General features: G+C 38.2%; 2 protein-coding genes across 11 annotated transcripts in view; one reads left to right on the top strand and one right to left on the bottom strand.

The window, feature by feature from the left end:
* The window catches only part of LOC114617219 (protocadherin alpha-4), a 238010-nt gene that overhangs the window by 75705 nt on the left and 142781 nt on the right, over positions 1 to 19524 (top strand). Inside the window, exon 1 of one of the 10 annotated variants that reach the window (XM_028762756.1) lies at positions 6827 to 9214. The exons of the other annotated variants lie outside the window; for them this stretch is intronic. Within the exon in view, the coding sequence (XP_028618589.1) occupies positions 6827 to 9214 (2388 nt within the window). Of the gene's footprint in view, positions 1 to 6826; positions 9215 to 19524 lie in introns of those variants that run through there. 10 annotated transcript variants of the gene reach the window in all.
* On the bottom strand, positions 17024 to 18051 carry LOC114617151 (zinc finger protein 120-like). Its single transcript, XM_028762670.1, has 3 exons — positions 17850 to 18051; positions 17494 to 17788; positions 17024 to 17300 (listed from the first exon to the last, which is right to left on the bottom strand). Exons 1-3 carry the CDS (start codon positions 18049 to 18051, stop codon positions 17024 to 17026), a joined length of 774 nt encoding a protein of 257 aa, XP_028618503.1.

The following is a 19524-nucleotide window of genomic DNA, read 5'->3' as shown; positions in this document are numbered from 1 at the left end:
CAGTGCCATTGCTTAGTAGTGTTCATGAAGCACTAGGAGAGCTGGCACTTACTGCAATAGTCACCGTGCTGGTGTTTGTAGTAAACTTTGGCCATACACTAAAGATCTCCTGATGTGCCTTTGTGTATGCTAGCATGGCAAAAAGCATCACTAATCGTTTTCAATGAGCAATAATCAAATGAGCAATAAAAAAGAATTATTTCATCAATTTCAAAATTTTAAATATATATTAATATACAAACATATATTATATAAATATATAATTATATTATATAAATATATTAATATATGTTTATATATTTAATATATATGAATATACATATTCATATATATGAATAAATTCCTTAATTGATCTTCCAATGTTAGGAAAGTGGCTTCATCAATCACCATACTAATTTTTGTACAATCCAGAGATTAAAATATTATATTACAACTATAATAGTGGCAATAGCAAGAATGTCTTGTATTTGATTGTAAGATGAATAATTTTGTGACTTTTCAAGCAGAGTGACAATTAATTATGGTATCTGTGCACATGCATGTGTGTGCATGTGTGTGCAAACATGGGTGAAAAAACCAGAGGTCAATGTGTTTTCTTCAACTGTGTTTCAATTGAAGTTCTAACTGAACCTGGAACTTGCTGATTCTGCTAGATTGAGCCCCAGGGATCCTTCTGTTTCCATCATCCTAGTGCTTGCTTGGCTCTTACATGGGTTCTGGGTATCCAAACTCAGGTCCACACACTTGAGCCATCTCCTTAGGTCTTTCTTCCCTTACTTTTTAAAAGTGAGGTTGCTATTATACTCTCCTTAAACACATATAGTAAAATCATTTGTGAATTTAAAAATACTTAAACATCACCTACATGAAGACCTGTCTTATAATAGTTTATTTGATTATTTTTTTCTATGTTGGCACATAAACAGTGGAATTTTAGTCTTACTGAGTTGGTGATCTATGCCTTGGCCTTGCCCATGCCGAGCAAGTGCTTTACATCTGAGCTACATTCCCAGCAGTAATGACATTGCTTTCTTCTATTCATTTGTCTAGAAATGTGGTCGCCACTGGCTTCAAATTTGTAATTCTTTTCCTTCAGCTTCATGAATGGGTAGAATTACAGAAGCATGCCACTGTACCTGATTAATGACCCTTTTCAATCTTATAAAACATAAGTAAAAACCTTACTCAATCCTAGCCCTTCTGCCAACATCTTAACCTGATATTATACCTATGATGCAGATACAACCATCATTCACATCTTACTAATGAGAAAACCTGACACTGAAGTTACAAAGGTAGTGTGACCTGTTTAAACTTCATTTTGAGGATCCCAACCTCGTTTTGGTATATTGATCTTCTGCCTGTATTTGCTGAATTTTCTGAACTACAACTTACATTTTAAAATTTCCTTCCACAAAAATATACAGAACTTATTTTTGACCAGGAGCTAAACTTCCTATCCTTCAACCTGATGTTAAAGGCTTTAAATTTCCTAGCTTTTACCTACTCTTTCATAAACCTTTATTTTAGGACCAGGAATATATTACATGTTCAATCATAAATATTTCATTATTGTATGATGTTGGAATGTATCATCTGGGCAGTCTGTGCCATTTAGAAGAAGGTCTGAGCACTGGAGTTTGGGCGACATTTTCTTGAGGAGTGTCTTAAAGGATAGATAACATTTCAAAGGATAGATAAACAGTAAGGTTTTACGGGTGGAGGATAAGTATGAGTAAAAGAGTGCTCTCGGAAGAATGTAAACTTGAAAGATCAGACATGGGAAGATTATGAAAGCAGGGAAGTGCATAGAGGATCTTCCATAAATACTTGGGTATCAAGCATATGGAGATTCTCCCCTTTCCCCAAGACAGGGTTTATCTATGTAGCCCTGGCTGTCCTGGAACTTACTTAGTAGTTCCAGGCTGGTCTTGATCTCAGACGTCTGCCTGCTTCTGAGTGTTGGAGCTACAGTCCTGTGCAACCACACCTGCTGAACAATGGAGATTTAAGTAACTGTAGTGGAAAAGAATTGAGGGAAACACTGAAGAGGGACTAGCAAAGAGGAGCCTTCAGATGACTGACTCAGCAAAGAGAAGCCTTCCGATGACTGACTCAGCAAAAAGGAGCCTTCCGATGACTGACTCAACAGGAATGATAAAGCCAGGTGTGGGGGCACACACCTTTAACCCTAGAATTCTGGAGGCTAAGGCTAGAGGGTCTCTGTGAGGTCAAGGTCAGCCTGGTCTATATATTGAGCTCCAGGACAGACAGAACCATACAGAGCGACACTGTCTCAAAAATATATAAATGATAAGAGAAAGACAAAATGAAGTAGATCAAGGTAGGAAAGGCCAATTATTACACACAGGTTTATTGATTTATTTAATGATTTACTTAAAGCACTGCTTGTACTTCATATTTGTCAAGCATGGTTTTATTTGCTACTTGAAACATAGTGTCCTGAAGAAATAGCTGAAACAATGTGTCATTGTCTGTAACAATTTGCTGCCTGCCATGTATGCTTCTGTAAAATATAATTTTCTTGTTTATACCCTAAACTTTGTGTGTGAGAATGCAGACTGGATCTGTGACCAAAGCATTTCAGGAGCTATACTGGCTTCTGCCACTAGTGACATATCCTGTCATAGCAATTGGAGGGCCATTGAAAGAAAGACTTCCACAACAAAAATGCAGTGGCATCTGTTCTATTTCAAGTCTGGTGTACTAGGGGGTAAATTATTTTTATGTGTTTGAGCAGGTAGGGAATTGGAGAGACATGTATGAACCTGTTATTTTTGAGGTACTAGAATAGTATCATTATTTGAAACATGGATCTAGAACTCAGAGGAATACATTGAGGAATAATTCATTCTCAAAAATATAAGTCCATGAAAAGACAAAAGTCACCAAGAGTCAGGCTGAAAAGTGAAAAGTAATATTGAAGAAATTGATTTCAGTAGACATGCAGATTAATTTCTGAGGCTGCGGTAAGAAATGATCACAGACTGGGAAGAGACGTTTCTTTGTCTCACACTTTTTGAAGCCAGAAGTCCAAAATGAAGACATGAAGAACTTGTAAGAATCAAGTACTATTGTACCATCAGGGACTACTTCGCCTACAAGAGTAAAACATGTTAAGAAATATTACAGCAGGAGAGAAAAACTATATTCCTTGTTTCTGTTGGTTTCTGATGGCTATTGGCATTCCTTGGTTTGTGACTACATCACTTTCAACTTCTGTCTTTATAGTTACATTGCCTTCTCTTCTTCATATCTTCTTATCTGTGATTTTTGTTTGATAAGGACATATGTAGTGACATTTAGGTCTGACTTGAATTTTGCAGAACAAATTATTCTTAATTTAGCCACATTGGTTTAGTATATAAAGTTATATTCATGAGTCTTAAGATGTAGGTACATCTTTTGGGACCACTATTCAGTCTTCTATGGTAGGCTTAGAAAGATAGAAAGTAGGTAATGTCTCTACTGTGGAGGCTGGGTCCTGGAAAGATAACTGCAAGCAATGGGAGATTAAGAAAAACAGACACAAAGTAGAAGCCAAGCTGGGACCAGGTGGGCTGTATGCTTGGATGGAGACATGGCAGCCTCCCCTTGACACTCAATCACTTTTATAATATACTGGGAAAAGAAGGGAGTAGCCAGCTGATCTTAGTAAAGAATATTATGGGGTGGTAGTGAATGTGCAGTCTTGTGGAGCAAGGAGACTGTGGGTAGAGCCTTCTGCATGGCTCTCCTCTTAGTAAAGGTCAACTGCTATACAATCATCCTGCTTCAGCAAACATCCTAGGCTCAGGCACAGAGTAGGGCATGCCACTCCTTTAGGCTTTTATTTTTAAAATCCTACTTTAATAAGTGTACTTGAATGCTTTAACTTCCCTTCTAGGCCACCATACACCAGAGGCAGTGCAAATGAAAGGTTAATAGGGCAAAAGAGGATGTAGACCTGTCAAGAAATAGTTATTTGGTGTGAATCCAATCTGTGTTGTCAGGCTATCAGCAATTCAGTTCACATGAATCATCAGGAGCAGCTTGATCCACTTGCAAACACCATTTATGAATCAACAAAGGCAGTTTGATCCACAAGAAACTTGCAGGCTCCACCAAATGGCCTGAGTCTGTCAAAGAGGCAAGTAGCTGCCAGAACACCACCAGAAGTCCTTTGATGCATTTCTCTCTACATAGTCATGACAAATGATGACCAGCAAACTGTGGCAAGGTGAACCAATGCCACACAGCTTTGTCCACTGTCTGTTGAGTTATATTTATACTCCTTCTCTCAAGCATCCACTCTAGCAAAACATCACATGCCTCTTTTCCCTACTGCTTCCAGAGAAACACCATGTGTCTGTTCTCAGCAAAATATCCTCCCACATGTCTGCTTCAGCAAAAACATGCATTTATAAGACAGTTTCAAGGAAAACATCCCACAACACAACTTATTCTTCAAAGAAACCAGAAATTTCATCTTCAAATGCCCTTAGTTGTGAGAGCTGTTACTCGTGTCAAGAATGCACACTCAGGACTACAGTTGTTCTCTACAAGGTAACCAAAGTTGAAAGTCAGAGTGTGAAGATCAAGTAAATGTTAGAAAAGAAGATGAATGATTTTTTATCTGGAAGTTAAAGATGTTTGAACATCTTAGTCATGTGGAGAAAAGAAGCAAGCGAAGAAGGAGACAGGCAGCACTGAAATGAAGATGGAGTTAGTAAGGTTAAATGGAGGAAAACATATTGTTTCCCCAGAGAATAGGGTCAGCCTAAACTGGGGAGAGATGACAAAGTAGTTAAGGGCTTGTTACTCTTCTAGAGAATCTGTGGTGTTTGACAGCTATTAGTAACTCTAGTTCCAGAGAACTCAACACTTTTCTGGCCTCCATAGATATCAGGCATGCACATGTGCATTCATGAAGACAAAATATACTCATAAAATCATAAATTTGAAAAAATAGCTGGTAAAATAAATAAGTGTTGCTATAAGAAAAGAGTCCTCCATTTCATGTTTGGGGATGTATCTTAATGGGAAAACCATGACATCGCATGATGGGAATAACACTGAGAAACTGAGAGAAGAAAAAAACGAGAAAGTCCTATAGATAAGAAAGATGCATCCATTTGAGTGTCCAATTTAGGTAAAGGGAAATCCAAATATCTATTGTCACCATGGATAATAAACAACTTTATACCAAAGATCAATAGTGTGAATACATAGTTAACTGTGTTGGAAATTGAAGAGAATGTTTGAGACAATAAACAGATGAGTGATTCTAGGATGTCTTAAAGGAAATACTGCAAATGGTTGCCTTATGTCCAGGGATAAGTGATGCAATATGTGTACATTCTGGAAGACAGGAAGCATTAGGAAGAATCAAGGGACTATTGCCATCACAAGGGTAATGCATGCAGTAGAAACAGAGAAACAGGAGAAGATTGCATGGGAAAGAGGATACAGTACTCCGCATGGATTTCAGAAGGGAATAGAGGTACAGAAACTAACTCGATGGTCATTTTGTATAGAGTTGTTCACAGACTAGGCAATGTAAAAATTGGATATACAATTGATAGTATAACATTAGGATCATATACAATTTGCATTTACTTTAAAGTTTATGTTTATATATTTTATGTGTATGAGTGCTTTGTCTGAATCTGTGCCTACACACCAGAACAGGGCATAAGACCCCATCATAGATGGTTGTAGACAACTACTTGGCTGCTAGGAATTGGACTTGGGACATCTAGAAGAGCAGCCACTGCTCTTAACTCCATCTCTCAACCCCCTACATTTATAATATATAAAATATATCTTTTATTGTACTGTTTGGCCTGAAACTTTTTGACTTTGTAGCTATAATAACAGATAACAGTAATATTCTCTGGCGAATGATGTATTAGCATCAATGTGTTGCTACTATCATATAGTTGAAAAATTAGAGTTAATTTAAACAGTACCAAGTTTTTTCTACTGATGATGAAATTAAGATGTGGTAGGAAAAATGCAAGTTTAAACTACTGGTAGTAGCTTAAATTATACTAAACAGGTTTTTATTTCTTGGTATGTTTTCTACAAGGTGAACTGAAAACATAAAAAAAATCATTATTTTTTATAGATTGTTGTGTACCCACACAAACATATTACAGTTAGACACATTCTTTAAAATATAAATATTTTATCTACTCTTGGAACTTATGCACAGTGGGTATTATTTGAAATCTAGTATATAACTGCCCATCTTTCACTTCATGTGTTTTATGTGATAATTATGTTTCCATTTAGAATTAGTGGTAGCTAATGGGAGAAGGTCTTGAAAATATTACAGGGAAAGAATATTGCTAACAAAACCTGAATGTCTATGAGAACTAGAGACCTACCACAACGAAGCCAAATATATAAATACATAATATATTATCTAATTAAAAATTTTACACACACACACACACACACACACACACACTGCAAGACGTTGTTAAATAACACCTGATGTTGAAAATAAATAATTTACTGTTCCTGGATAACAAATATTTAACTCTCACACACATACTTGCTGTGGAATATTCAGAATTGCAAGAGAATAAAGGCTTATAGCAATGGAAAATATGGATTAGTGATCGCTACACTTACACATTTATGCCTCATGATGTCGCTCTTCACTGCTAACTGTTTTTTCAAAGAAAGTCACTTCCTTTAGAGAACTCGTTGTGAATTCTCTACTACTAGGACATCTTCAAAACAGCTTTGGAGAGACAGTTTCAGGTAAGATATTCTGTATACTGTAGCTACCACAGTCTCTTTCTGCGTGTGTACCATGCCATTATCCTCGCAAAGCGGCCCAGGATCCCTGTGCCTCCTGCTGTCACTTCTGCTCTTCTGGGAGGTAGGGAGTGGCCAGCTCCACTACTCCGTCCCCGAGGAGGCCAAACACGGCACCTTCGTGGGCCGCATCGCACAGGACCTGGGGCTGGAACTGGCGGAGCTGGTGCCCCGCCTGTTCAGGGTGGCGTCCAAGGACCGCGGGGACCTTCTGGAGGTAAATCTGCAGAATGGCATTTTGTTTGTGAATTCTCGGATCGACCGGGAGGAGCTGTGCGGGCGGAGCGCAGAGTGTAGCATCCACCTGGAGGTGATCGTGGACAGGCCGCTGCAGGTTTTCCACGTGGAGGTGGAGGTGAGGGACATTAATGACAACCCACCTGTGTTCCCCGAAACCAACAAAAACATTGTGATTGCAGAGTCGAGACCTCCAGAAACTAGAGTTCCACTAGATGGCGCATCCGATGCAGATATTGGAATCAATTCCGCCTTGACCTACCGATTGGATCCCAGTGATTATTTCGCTTTGGACACGCAAAACAATCGTGAGCGAACTTCTTCATTATCCCTTGTGTTAAAGAAATCATTAGACAGAGAAGAAATTCAGGAACATAGTTTATTACTAACAGCTAGTGACGGAGGCAAACCGGAACTGACTGGCACAGTTCAGCTGCTGATCACCATCCTGGATGTGAATGACAACGCTCCAGAGTTTGATCGGTCCGTTTATAAAGTTAGAGTGTTAGAGGATGCACTTAACGGAACGTTGGTGATTAACTTAAACGCCACAGATCCTGACGAGGGTACAAATGGAAATATAATCTACTCCTTCAGGCGGCCTGTATCCCCTGCGGTGGCGCATGCATTTTATATAGATCCCAACAGCGGAGAAGTTAGGACAAAAGGCCTACTGGATTTCGAAGAAATTAAACTATATGAAATACCCGTGGAGGCAATGGACAAAGGGAATATCCCCATGACAGGCCATTGTACCCTTATGGTGGAAGTACTAGATGTGAATGATAATGCACCAGAGGTCACGATTACTTCCCTGTCACTCCCAGTCAGAGAAGATGCGCAGCCAAGCACTGTCATAGCTCTGGTCAGTGTGTCTGACCGAGACTCGGGTGACAACGGGCAGGTGACTTGCTCTCTGACGCCTCACCTCCCCTTCAAGCTGGTGTCCACTTTCAAGAATTACTATTCCTTAGTGTTGGACAGCGTCTTGGACCGCGAGACCACTGCTGACTATAAGGTGGTGGTGACAGCCCGCGACGGGGGCTCTCCCTCGCTGTGGGCCACAGCCAGCGTGTCCGTGGAGGTGGCTGATGTGAACGACAATGTGCCTGTTTTCGCGCAGCCCGAATACACGGTGTTTGTGAGGGAGAACAACCCGCCTGGCGCGCACATCTTCACAGTGTCAGCGGTGGACGCGGATGCGCAGGAGAATGCTCTGGTGTCCTACTCGCTGGTGGAGCGGAGGGTGGGCGAGCGCTTGCTGTCGAGCTATGTGTCTGTGCACGCGGAGAGCGGCAAGGTGTTCGCACTGCAGCCTCTGGACCATGAGGAGCTGGAGCTGCTGCAGTTCCAGGTGAGCGCGCGGGATGCTGGTGTGCCTGCCCTGGGCAGCAATGTGACTCTGCAAGTGTTTGTGCTGGATGAGAATGACAACGCGCCCACACTGCTGCCTCACAGAGCTGTTGGAGCCGGCGGGGCAGTGAGCGAGCTTGTGCCTAGGTCAGTGGGTTCAGGGCATGTAGTGGCGAAGGTGCGCGCAGTAGATGCGGACTCTGGTTACAATGCGTGGCTGTCTTATGAGCTGCAGTTGGCAGCAGGGAGCATGCGCAGTCCCTTCCGTGTGAGTCTGTACACAGGCGAGATCAGCACCACGCGCGCACTAGACGAAGCAGATGCGCCGCGCCAGCGACTGTTGGTATTGGTGAAGGACCATGGAGAGCCCGCGCTGACTGCTACAGCCACAGTGCTAGTGTCTCTGGTGGAGAATGGCCAGTCACCCAAGGTATCTTCCCTTGCTTCCGAGAGCATAGCATCTTCGGAGACTTCGCTGGTGACTGTCAACGTATACCTGATCATTGCTATTTGCGCCGTGTCCAGCCTGTTAGTGCTCACACTGCTGCTTTACACCGCGCTACGCTGCTCAGCAAGGCCCATTGATGGAGTCTGTGCTCCAGTGAAGCCCATGCTGGTGTGCTCCAGTGCAGTGGGGAGCTGGTCATATTCTCAGCAAAGGCGTCAGAGGGTGTGCTCTGGAGAGGGTCCACCCAAGACCGACCTCATGGCCTTTAGTCCTAGTCTCCCTCCTGTGCTAGGCTCTGCAGAGGACACAAGTCAGAGAGAAAGGCAGGTAGAACATTTGAAAGAGGTAAGTTCATAATATAAAGCATTGTGTCTAACAGTCACTCCTTCATGATATCTTTTCTCTCAATCATTTCATTAAACTAGTTAAAAATTTTCTCATCCTTGCCATCTTTAACAATTTCTATATTGACATTGGATTGGTCACTCACTAATGAAATATCGTGAGAAAACTATGGTAAAGTGTCACAAACTGGAAAAATTTTATTTGGTATTTTAAGTAGAACCAATGCATGGGACTGAAAACATTTTAAAAAATATTGTAATGAGGCTAAATAATTTTAAGATATAGTCTTTATATATACTTACATACATAGGTTATTTTTAAAGACCTTATAATTTCTTACTTCTCAATGATTTTTTTTCTTGAGTTAGGATCTAGCCATGGAGCTTAAGTTGGTCTCCAACTTATTTATTTTATTTTTATTTTTTACTTTTCTAGTTATTCTTTTCTTTTTAAAAAATGGTACTTACTTTATCCCTAGCTTTTTCCTTTTTATTCTTTTCTTTTCCTTTATTCCTTCATATATTATACCCTGACTGCAACTTTCCCTCTCCACTTTCCCCATGGACTCCACCTTTTGATTCTTCTGTCTGTGCTCTGGAGTGCTGGGATTTCAGGTTCAATACACCACACTTGGTTACAAGTGAAATTTGTTTACATATTTATTTATTATTTACTTATTTAATTGTGACAGGTTCACCTCTCATAACTATTTAGACCTGGCTGTCTGGAACTCATAGAGACCACCTGACTCTGCCTCTTGACTGCTAGTATTAAAAGGCCTGTGTCACTGAACCCTATTTGTTTTTACTTTTCTAGTTTGTCTTTCCTTTGTTATTCTCTAGGAACCTTGATGTTTACCCTTCTATGAGAAGCATTTTATGAATTTAATTTTCAGTTCCTGTAAATCACCATAAACTTGAGCTTATTGTTATATATATATGTATATACATATATATGTATATATATACATATATATATCATTGAACAAGTTCTTCATTAATTTATCATTTAAACTATGTATCTGTTTTTTTTTAACTGAAAAATACACTTCCTTGGTGTTTCCAAAAATAATTTTATTTTATGTGTTTTGCCAGACTGTGTCTATGGTCTACAAGCATTTAATTCCTGAAGTAGCCAGAAGAGGGAGTCAAATCCCCTAGAACTGGAGTTAGTTGTGATCCATCATGTAGGTGCTGGGAATTGAACCCAGGTCCCCTTGAAGAGCAGCCATTTTAAAAAATTCTTTCATACGTTGCATCCTGACCACAGTTTCCCCTCCCTCCATTCCACCCCCACTCCACCTCTCCTCGCTTCCAAATCCCTCCCCCTCTGTTTCCCTTCAAAAGTAGCAGGCCTACCAGGGATATCAACTGAACATGACACAACAAGTTACAATAAGACTGGGTACAAATCATCATGCCAAGGCTAGATGAGGCAACCCAGGAGGAGGAAAGGGTTCCAATAACAGGCAAAAGAGTCAGAGACACCTCCTCACTCCCGTTGTTAGGAGTACCACAAGAAGACAAAGCTACATAACCATAACATTTGTAGAGGACCTAGCTCAGACCCACACAGAGTCTGTGACTGTTGCTTCTGTGATACCCTCTGAGCCCTGCCTAGTTGATTCGATGTTTTCAATATGTCAATTCAATTGTAGGACCCCTCCAGCTCCTACAATTCTTCCACACTACTTCTGCAGGGTCCCCCGGCTCTGCCTAATATTTGGCCATGGGTCTCTGGATCTGATCTCATCAGTTGCTCTGATGACAATGGGGCTAGGGATTAATCTATGAGTATAGCAGAATATCATTAGTAATCATTTTATTCAATGTTTTAAGTTATGTTAATTCTGTCCTGGATGGGCAGTACAGTCTTTGGTTCTTGGTTATCCAAGCAGTGTTAGGTGTGAGTTCCCTCTCATATAGCATGGACCTTAAGTTGGAACATTGGTTGACCACTCCCACAAGTTTTGTGCCACCAGGACACCTTGCAGCAGGACAGATTGTAGGTCTAAGGTTTTGTTGCTGGGTTGGTGTCCCAGTCCTTCTGCTGGAAGCCTTGCCTGGCTATAAAAGATGGCTGGTTCATGCTGCATACTCCCCATTACTAGAAGTCTTTGCTAGGGCCATTCTCATAGACTTCAGGGAGCTTCCACTCTACTAGGTTTCCACATTCCCAGCCCAGTGTCCCCCAATTCCAGTTGTCTCTCCCAGTACTCTTCATTCCTGACGCTGACTGATCCCTCCTGTTTCCATCTTTACTTGCCTCGAGTCCACCTCCAAATTCTATTCTATTTACATTTCTCAGGACTATCCATGCCCCCCTTTTGAGGTCTCCTTATTACTTAGCCTCTCTGAGGCTGTGAATTTTAGCACAATTATTTTCTTTACAGCTAATGGCTGTAAAGTAAGTCAGTATAGCCATTATCTCTAAAGTAAATGAGTTCATACCTTGTTTGTCTTTCTGGGTCTGGGTTGCCTCACTCAGGATGATTTTTTTTTAATTTCTATCCATTTGCTTGCAAATTTCATGATGTTATTGTTTTTTAACAGCTGAGTAATAGTCCATTGTGTAAATGTACTACATTTTCTTTATTCATTCTTTAGGTTGTCTCTAGGTTCTGGCTATTGTAAATAAAGCTGCTATCAGCACAGCTGAGCAAGTGTCCTTGTGGTAGAATGAAGCATCCTTTGGGTATATGCCTAAAATTAGTATAACTGGGTCTTGAGATAGATTGTGTCCCAATTTTCTGAGGAACCACCATATTGGTTTCCTTAGTGACTGTACAAGTTTGCACTCCCACCCTCAATGGAGAACTTTCCCCTTGCTCCACATCCTCACCAGCATGAGCTGTTTCTTGTGTTTTTGATTTTAGACATTCTGACAGGTATAAGATGGAATCTCAAGTAGTTTTGATTTACATTTCCCTGACAGTTAAGGATGTTGAACATTTAAGTATTTCTCAGTCATTTGAGATTCTTCTGTTAAAAATTCTCTGTACTTCATTTTAAAAATTAGATTTGGTTTGTTGATGTTTAGTTTCTTGAATTCTTTGTGTAGTTTGGATATTTGCTCTCTGTCAGATGTGGAGTTGATCAAGAACTCTTCCCATTTTGTAGGCTCCCATTTTGTCCCACTGACAGTGTCCTTTGCCTTGCTTTTCATATTTATGAGGTATCATTTATTGATTGTTGATCCTATTGACTGTCCTATCAATGTGTTCAGGAGTTGTTTCCTGAGCCAATGTATTCAAGGCTATCCCTTACTTTCTTTTTTATTAAGTTCAGTTTATCTAGTTTATATTGAAGTCTTTGATCCAATTTGACTTGAGTTTTATGCATTTTTCTACATACTAAGATCCAGTTAGATCAGCACCATTATTTAAAGATGCTTTTACTTTTCCATTATGTATTTATAGCTTCTTTATAGTAAAATTACATGTTCATAGGTGTATGGGTTGACATCTGTGTCTTGGATTATATTACGTTCATCAACCTGTCTGTTTTCATGTTAATACCATGCACTTTTTATTACTATAGCTCTGTAGTAGAGCTTGAAATCATTGATGGTGATGCCTCTGGAATTTCTTTTTATTGTATAGGATTTTTTAAAGTTTACCTGGGTTTTATGAAGTTCAGTTTATCTGGCTTATATTGAGGTCTTTGAATCCAATTTGACTTGAGTTTTGTGCAGGGTGATAGATATGGATCCACTTGTGTTTTTCTATAGGCTGAGATCCAGTTATGGATTTTTCCACATGAAGCTGAGTATTGCCTTTCAAAGTCTGTAAAGAATTGTGTGGAATTTTGATGAGGATTGCATTGAATCTGTAGATTGCTATAAGATGGGCACTTTTACTATGTTAATCTGACTGGTCCATGAGCATGGGAAATCTTCCTATATTCTGATATTTTCTTCAATTTTGTTTTTCAAAGACTTGAAGGTCTTGTTATAGAAGTCTTTTTGCTTTGTTAGAGTTACACCAAGATATTTTATATTTTTTGCAGCTCTGGAGGGCCACTGAATTTTTTGTTAGTCTTTATCCAGCCACTCTCCTAAAGGTGTTTATCAGATTTAGGAGTTTTCTGTTAGAATTTTTGGGACTGCTTGCATATACTATCATAGCATCTACAAACAATGATACTTTGACTTCTTTCTTTCCATTTGTATCCCTTTGATCTTCTTCAGTTGTCTCATTGTTCTATTTAGAACTTTAAGTACTATATTAAATAGATATATAGAGAGTGGATAGCCTTGTATTGCTCCTGATTTTAGTGAAATTGCTTTGAATTTCTCTCCATTTAATTTGATGAATTTGAATTTGTCTATAGGCTTGCTTCAAATTGTCACAATTATGTTTAAGTATGTCCATTTTATTCCTAATATCTCCATGACTTTTTATCATGTAGCATCATCAGATTTTGTCAAAGACTTTTTCAGCATCTAATGAGATGACTATGTGGTTTTTGTCTTATATTTTGTTTTATATGGTGGATTACATTGATTGATTTTCATGTGCTTAAACATTTCTGCATCTCTAGGATGAAGCTCACTTGATCCTGGTAGATAATCTTTCTGATGTATTCTTAAATTTAGGTTGAGAGTATTTTATTGAGTATTTTTGCACCTATGTTGATGAAGAATATTGGTCTATAATTCTATTTCTTTGTTGAATATGTGATTTTGGTGTCAGGGTGACTGTGGCCTCATAAAATGAATTTGGCAATGTCCCTTCTATTTATATTTTGTAAAATAATTTGAGATGTATTGGCATAAACTCTTCTTTGAAAGTCTGGTAGAATTCTGTTCTAAAACAGTTGGGCTCTGAGTTTTTGTTGTTTTGTTTTTTACATTTTGGTTGGGAGACTTTTAATGATTGCTTCTGTTTCTTTTGGGGCTAGTAGTCTATCTAATTTCTTATCTGATCTTGATTTAACTTTGGTAAGTGGTATCTACCAAGAAAAGTATCTACTTCCTTTAGATTTTCTAATTTTGTAGAATATAGGTTTTTAATGTATGACCTAATGTTTCTTTGGAGTACCTAAGTGTCTGTTGCTATATCCTTACCTTTTTTTAAATTTTATTTGTTTGGATATTTTCGATTGAATAAAGATTTGTCTATCTTGTTGGTTTTCTCAAAGAACCAACTCTTTGTTTCATTGATTCTTTGTATTGTTCTCTTTGTTTTGATTTTATTGATTTCAACCATCCATTTTATTATTTCCTGCCACCTACTTCTCTTGAGTGTATTTGCTTCTTTTTGTTATAGAGCTTTTTGGTGTGCTGTAAAGTATGAGATTTCTCTAATTTCTTTTTTTCATTAATAGAAATGCTTTATTCTAAATAAATCTCAGTGCTGTTACATTAACATCTCTACATAATCCCCTTTGATGGCATACTTCAAGATGAAGTGCCAAATGGTAACTAATGGGGCCATGACAATCAAGCTATCCTGTGGGATGCACTGTTGATTGCTGAATATCCTATCTTGTTACATCTCTTCCAGGCACATGACAATGCCGTTTTGGACACATATGAAGTATGTAATGTTTGTTATATTCTCTCTATTAAACATTTTAACATTAGCGTTGTTAAAATCTGTTGACAAAGTAGGACACATTGAGGTATATTATCTATGCATTAACTTATACTCAGGAGGTTGACACTTGAAAATCAAGGGTTAAAATGTAGCCTTGACTAATGACTGACATCCAATCCAGGCTAGACCACAACATTTGAAGGGAATTTTTGACACTCGTGTTGCCACTTTTGTGGTTATCCAATACCCCTCTGAAACCATAAGCCAAATTAAAATCTTTTATGAGTTCCCTTATACACTGTGTTTTATCACAGCTACAGAAAAGGCACTAATATATACCCATAAAGCTTTACATCTGGATGAGTAATTTCATGTAATTGAAGAGAATTGGGATTAAGAGTCAAAACAAAATAAAGAGGGATTATTGTATTTGCAAGTGCAGACAAAATAAAGTGGGACATCATATCATAGCGCTTGAATATACTGTTGAGACTTGTGTAAATGAATGTTTAAGTGTCTCAGCTATAGATATTACCAAATTCTTCAGAGTCATAGATTCACTTCAGTATAAATGTGTTAGGTCCTCAGAGACTACTGAGATATGCAAAGTCTTTAAAGATGGATTGTACACTAAAATCTTCTACTCTTGTATGAAGATATCATGAAGTGCAAAATGTTACCACACTGACTACAACTATGGGTTCCTTTGTGGTATCACTTTTTCTTATGATTTTTCAGACTACTTCTACATGTAAATGATTTACCAATTGCATATTCATAATATTCCTATCAAATGTGTTCCTTTTAGTGTCTGTATATAACTGCGTTGGGAATGGCTTTATCACATTGATGACATTTGTAGGGTTTTCTCTCCAGTATGATTTTTTTAAGTATTCAAAAATGACTGTGATATGCAAATCTTGGGAAAAAACAAAAGAAACATGTCCTAGGAATTGACTTTTTGTTATCAGCTTCTATTTAATCATAAGGTGAAACTAAATGCAAGTTTGTATGCCCTAGGATAGCTGGGGACTTCCCAATAGTGGACCAGCTTCTGTTATGCACCTTTTGTTCCTGAAAACATAATGAATGTCCCAAAAAATCTCTTCTGCTATTCATCTTTTTTTCATAAAACAAAATATAGGTTCTTAACCACAAAAGAACTAATGGTGTGATTGGTTAGACTGTAACACCCACATTCTGTATCAGCGGACATAAAAAAAAATACATAAGGAAAGTTCCTATCCCTAATTCCTGATTGGTCAGAAAATGTAGCTGTATCTTGGTGCAGATGTTTCTGGTTTTTAAACTTAAAACCCTATGACATGCTGGCTTAGTGTGGGGAGGTGGGTGCAGGGAGTGTCACAGTTCAGCTTCCAAGTATGTTCTCTGCCTCTGATCTATCATCAGCAGCTTCATTACAACAAATTCTAGTCCTTTGCATTACATGAGTTTGAGTTGTGTTGGATCTCAGAGGACCCTATAACACAAAGGCTTTACCACATTGCTTACATTCATAGACTACAGTATGAATATTTTAATGATGATGACAACTTGTGAAATTTGAAAAGATGAACCAGATTAAATACATTTATAGTTTCACTCCAGTATGGATTTCTGTCATGATGATGAAGACTATAGAAATGTGCAAAAGCCTCACAGTCTTAAATATACTCACAGAAGTTTCTCTACAATATGGTTTCTTTCATGCTTTTGAATACAACTGACATGCTTTTCCACATGGCTTACATTCATAGTTTCTCACCAGTTTGCATTATTTTATGTCTTAGGAGATGACTACTTCACTCAAAGGTTTTACCACATTGGTTACATTCAAAGAGTCTTTCTCAGTATGTGATCTTTAATGTATTTGGAGACTATGATGATTTGGAAAGGCTTTACCACATTGATTACATTCACAGGGCTTGTCTCCTGTATGTGTTCTTTTATGATACAAGAGACCAGTTTGACATGAAAAGGCTTTGCCACATTGATTACATTAATAGGGTTTCTTTCCAGTAAGTATTCTTTTTTTCCCTTTGTAGACTACTATGACATGCAAAAGGTTTACCATATTGTTTTCATTCATAAGGTTTTTCTCCAGTATGTATTCTTTTATGTGTTAGGAGATGACTGTTTCATGAAAAGTCTTTACCACATTGGTCACATTCAAAGGGCTTCTCTCCAGTATGTGTTCTTTTATGTATTTGAAAATGACTGTGATGTATGAAGGCTTTACCTGTCCATTCACTACATTCATATGCTCTCTTTCAAGTATGTGTTCTTTTATGATACAGGAGACCACTTTGACATGCAAAGCCTTTACCACAATGATTACATTTGTAAGATTTCTCTCCTGTGGTGAACTTTTGAAGAGAATTGTGGCATGCAAAATCTTTACCACATTGGTTACACTCATGGGGATTCTCATCAGTATTTATTCTTTTATGTCTTAGGAGGTGACTATTTCCTGTGAAAGCTTTATCACATTGGTTACATTCGAGGGGTTTCTCTCCAGTATGTGTTCTTTTATGTTTTTGAAGATAACTGTGATATACAAAGGTTTTGCCACATTGATTACATTCATAAGATTTTCTTCTGTATGTGTTCTTCTATGATACCATAGTACACTTTGACATCCAAGGACTTTCCCACTTTGATTACACTTATGAGGTTTCTCTCCTGTATGTATTTGTTTATGCTTTTGTAGTCTACCTTGACATGCAAAGTCTTTACGCACTGATTACATTCATAAGGTTTCTCTCCTTTATGAACTTTTTTATGCCTTTGAAGAGAACTGTGAGATACAGTCTTTACCACATTGGTTACACTCATAGGATTTAGCTCCAGTAAGTGTTGTTTTATGTATTTTGAGGCTACTGTGATATGCAAAGGCTTCACAATGTTGGATACCTTGATAAAGTTACTCTTTGGTATGAATTCTTTCTTGTCTTTGGTTATAACTCTGAGATGCAAAGGCTTTACCACGTTGAATAAACTCAGAGGGTTTCTCTTCAGTATGACTTCTTTTATGCCTTTCAAGTCTTCCAGAACTTTGAAAATGTTCTTCAATATTATGGTCTTCCCAAATGTAGCCTATAGCAACAAGATTCCTATAGATCTCCAGTATCACTTCTTTGTGGAGATTCTTCTGAGAAGGATCCAGCAAAGCCCACTCTTCCTGAGTGAAGTTCTCATGCACATCATCATAGGTCATTCTACCCATGTCGGGACTTCTGAGCTTGCCTGAGCTCCCTGCATGCAGGAGCGGCACACAGACCACGTCAAGCAGAAACATTCACGACTCTCTAGTTTCTTTATGAAGGTACTTAATGCTATGAACTTTCCTCTTAGTACTGCTATGAAAGCATTGTGTCCCATAAGCTTTAGTAAGTTGTGCATTCATTCTCATTGAATTCTATGAAGTCCTTTTCTTTTCTCTTTCCTTCTTTCTTTCTTTCTTTCTTTCTTTCTTTCTCTCTCTCTCTCTCTCTCTCTCTCTCTCTTTCTTTCTTTCTTTCTTTCTTTCTCTCTCCCCCTCCCTCTCTTTCTCTGTCTGTCCGTCTGTCCATCTGTTCTTTCTTTCTTCCTTCCTTTCTTCCTTTCTTTCTTTCTTTCTTTCTTTCTTTCTTTCTTTCTTTCTTTCTTTCTTTCTTTCTTTCTTTCTCTCTTTCTTTCTTTTTTCTCTTTCTGTCCTGATCCAGTTGCTATTCAGTACAGAGTTGTTCACTTTCCATGAATTTGTAGGCTTCTGTTGTTTCTGTTCTTGTTGAAGTTCAGCTTTGAAATGATGGAGAGATTGTTTCAACTTTCTTGTATCTTTTGAGACTACATCAGCTTGTTTCTTAGGTGTATTTTCTTGTAAAATGTTTCTCAACTCTTTACTATGAAGTAATGTTTATCTTTGATACTGGGGTGTTTTGTTATGTGTATTAGAAGGGTGGATCCAATTTTCACATCCATTATGTTAGTCTGTATCATTGTATTGAGGAATTTAGTTCATTGATACTGAGTGTTATCAATGACAAATGACAGCTAATTCCTGTTATTTTGTTGCTGCTGCTGCTGCTGCTGCTGTTGCTGCTGGTGGTAATAGTGGTGATAGTGTGCATGTGTGTGTTTCTCTTCTTCTTCTTCTTCTTCTTCTTCTTCTTCTTCTTCTTCTTCTTCTTCTTCTTCTTCTTCTTCTTCTTCTTTTAGTTTTGTTGGTGTGAGATTATTTCCTGTGTTTTCACGGCTGGAGTTAACCTTTTTCAGTTGGAATTTTTCTTCAAGCATCTTATGTAGGGCTGTATTGGTGGAAAGATACTGATTAAATTTGGTTTTGTTGTGGAATATCTTGTTTTCTCCATCTATGGTGATTGAAAGTTTTGCTGGATATAGTAGTCTGGGCTAGCGTCTGTGGTCTGTTAGAGTCTACAGGACATATGTCCATGCCTTTTTGGCTGTTGGAGTCTCCATTGAGAAGTTGAGTGTAATTCTAATAGGTCTGCCTTTGTATATTACTTAGCCTTTTTCCTTTGCAGCTTTTATTATTCCTTCTTTGTTTTGTATGGTAAGTGTTTTGATTATTATATGATGAGGGAACTTCCTTTTATGATTCATCCAATTCATTTGGTATTCTATAAGCTTCTTGTATCTTTATAAGGCATGTCCTTCTTTAGGTTAGGAAAATTTTCATTTGTTATTTTGTTGAAAATATTTTCTGGGCCTTTGAACTGGGTTTCTTCTTCTTCTTCTTCTTCTTCTTCTTCTTCTTCTTCTTCTTCTT

This window comes from Grammomys surdaster, unplaced genomic scaffold (genome assembly GCF_004785775.1).
Source record: "Grammomys surdaster isolate TR1022 unplaced genomic scaffold, NIH_TR_1.0 135, whole genome shotgun sequence".
Taxonomy (NCBI): domain Eukaryota; kingdom Metazoa; phylum Chordata; class Mammalia; order Rodentia; family Muridae; genus Grammomys; species Grammomys surdaster.
The sequence above is the reverse complement of the archived record's forward strand: the minus strand, read 5'-3'. Positions and strand labels throughout refer to the sequence as shown.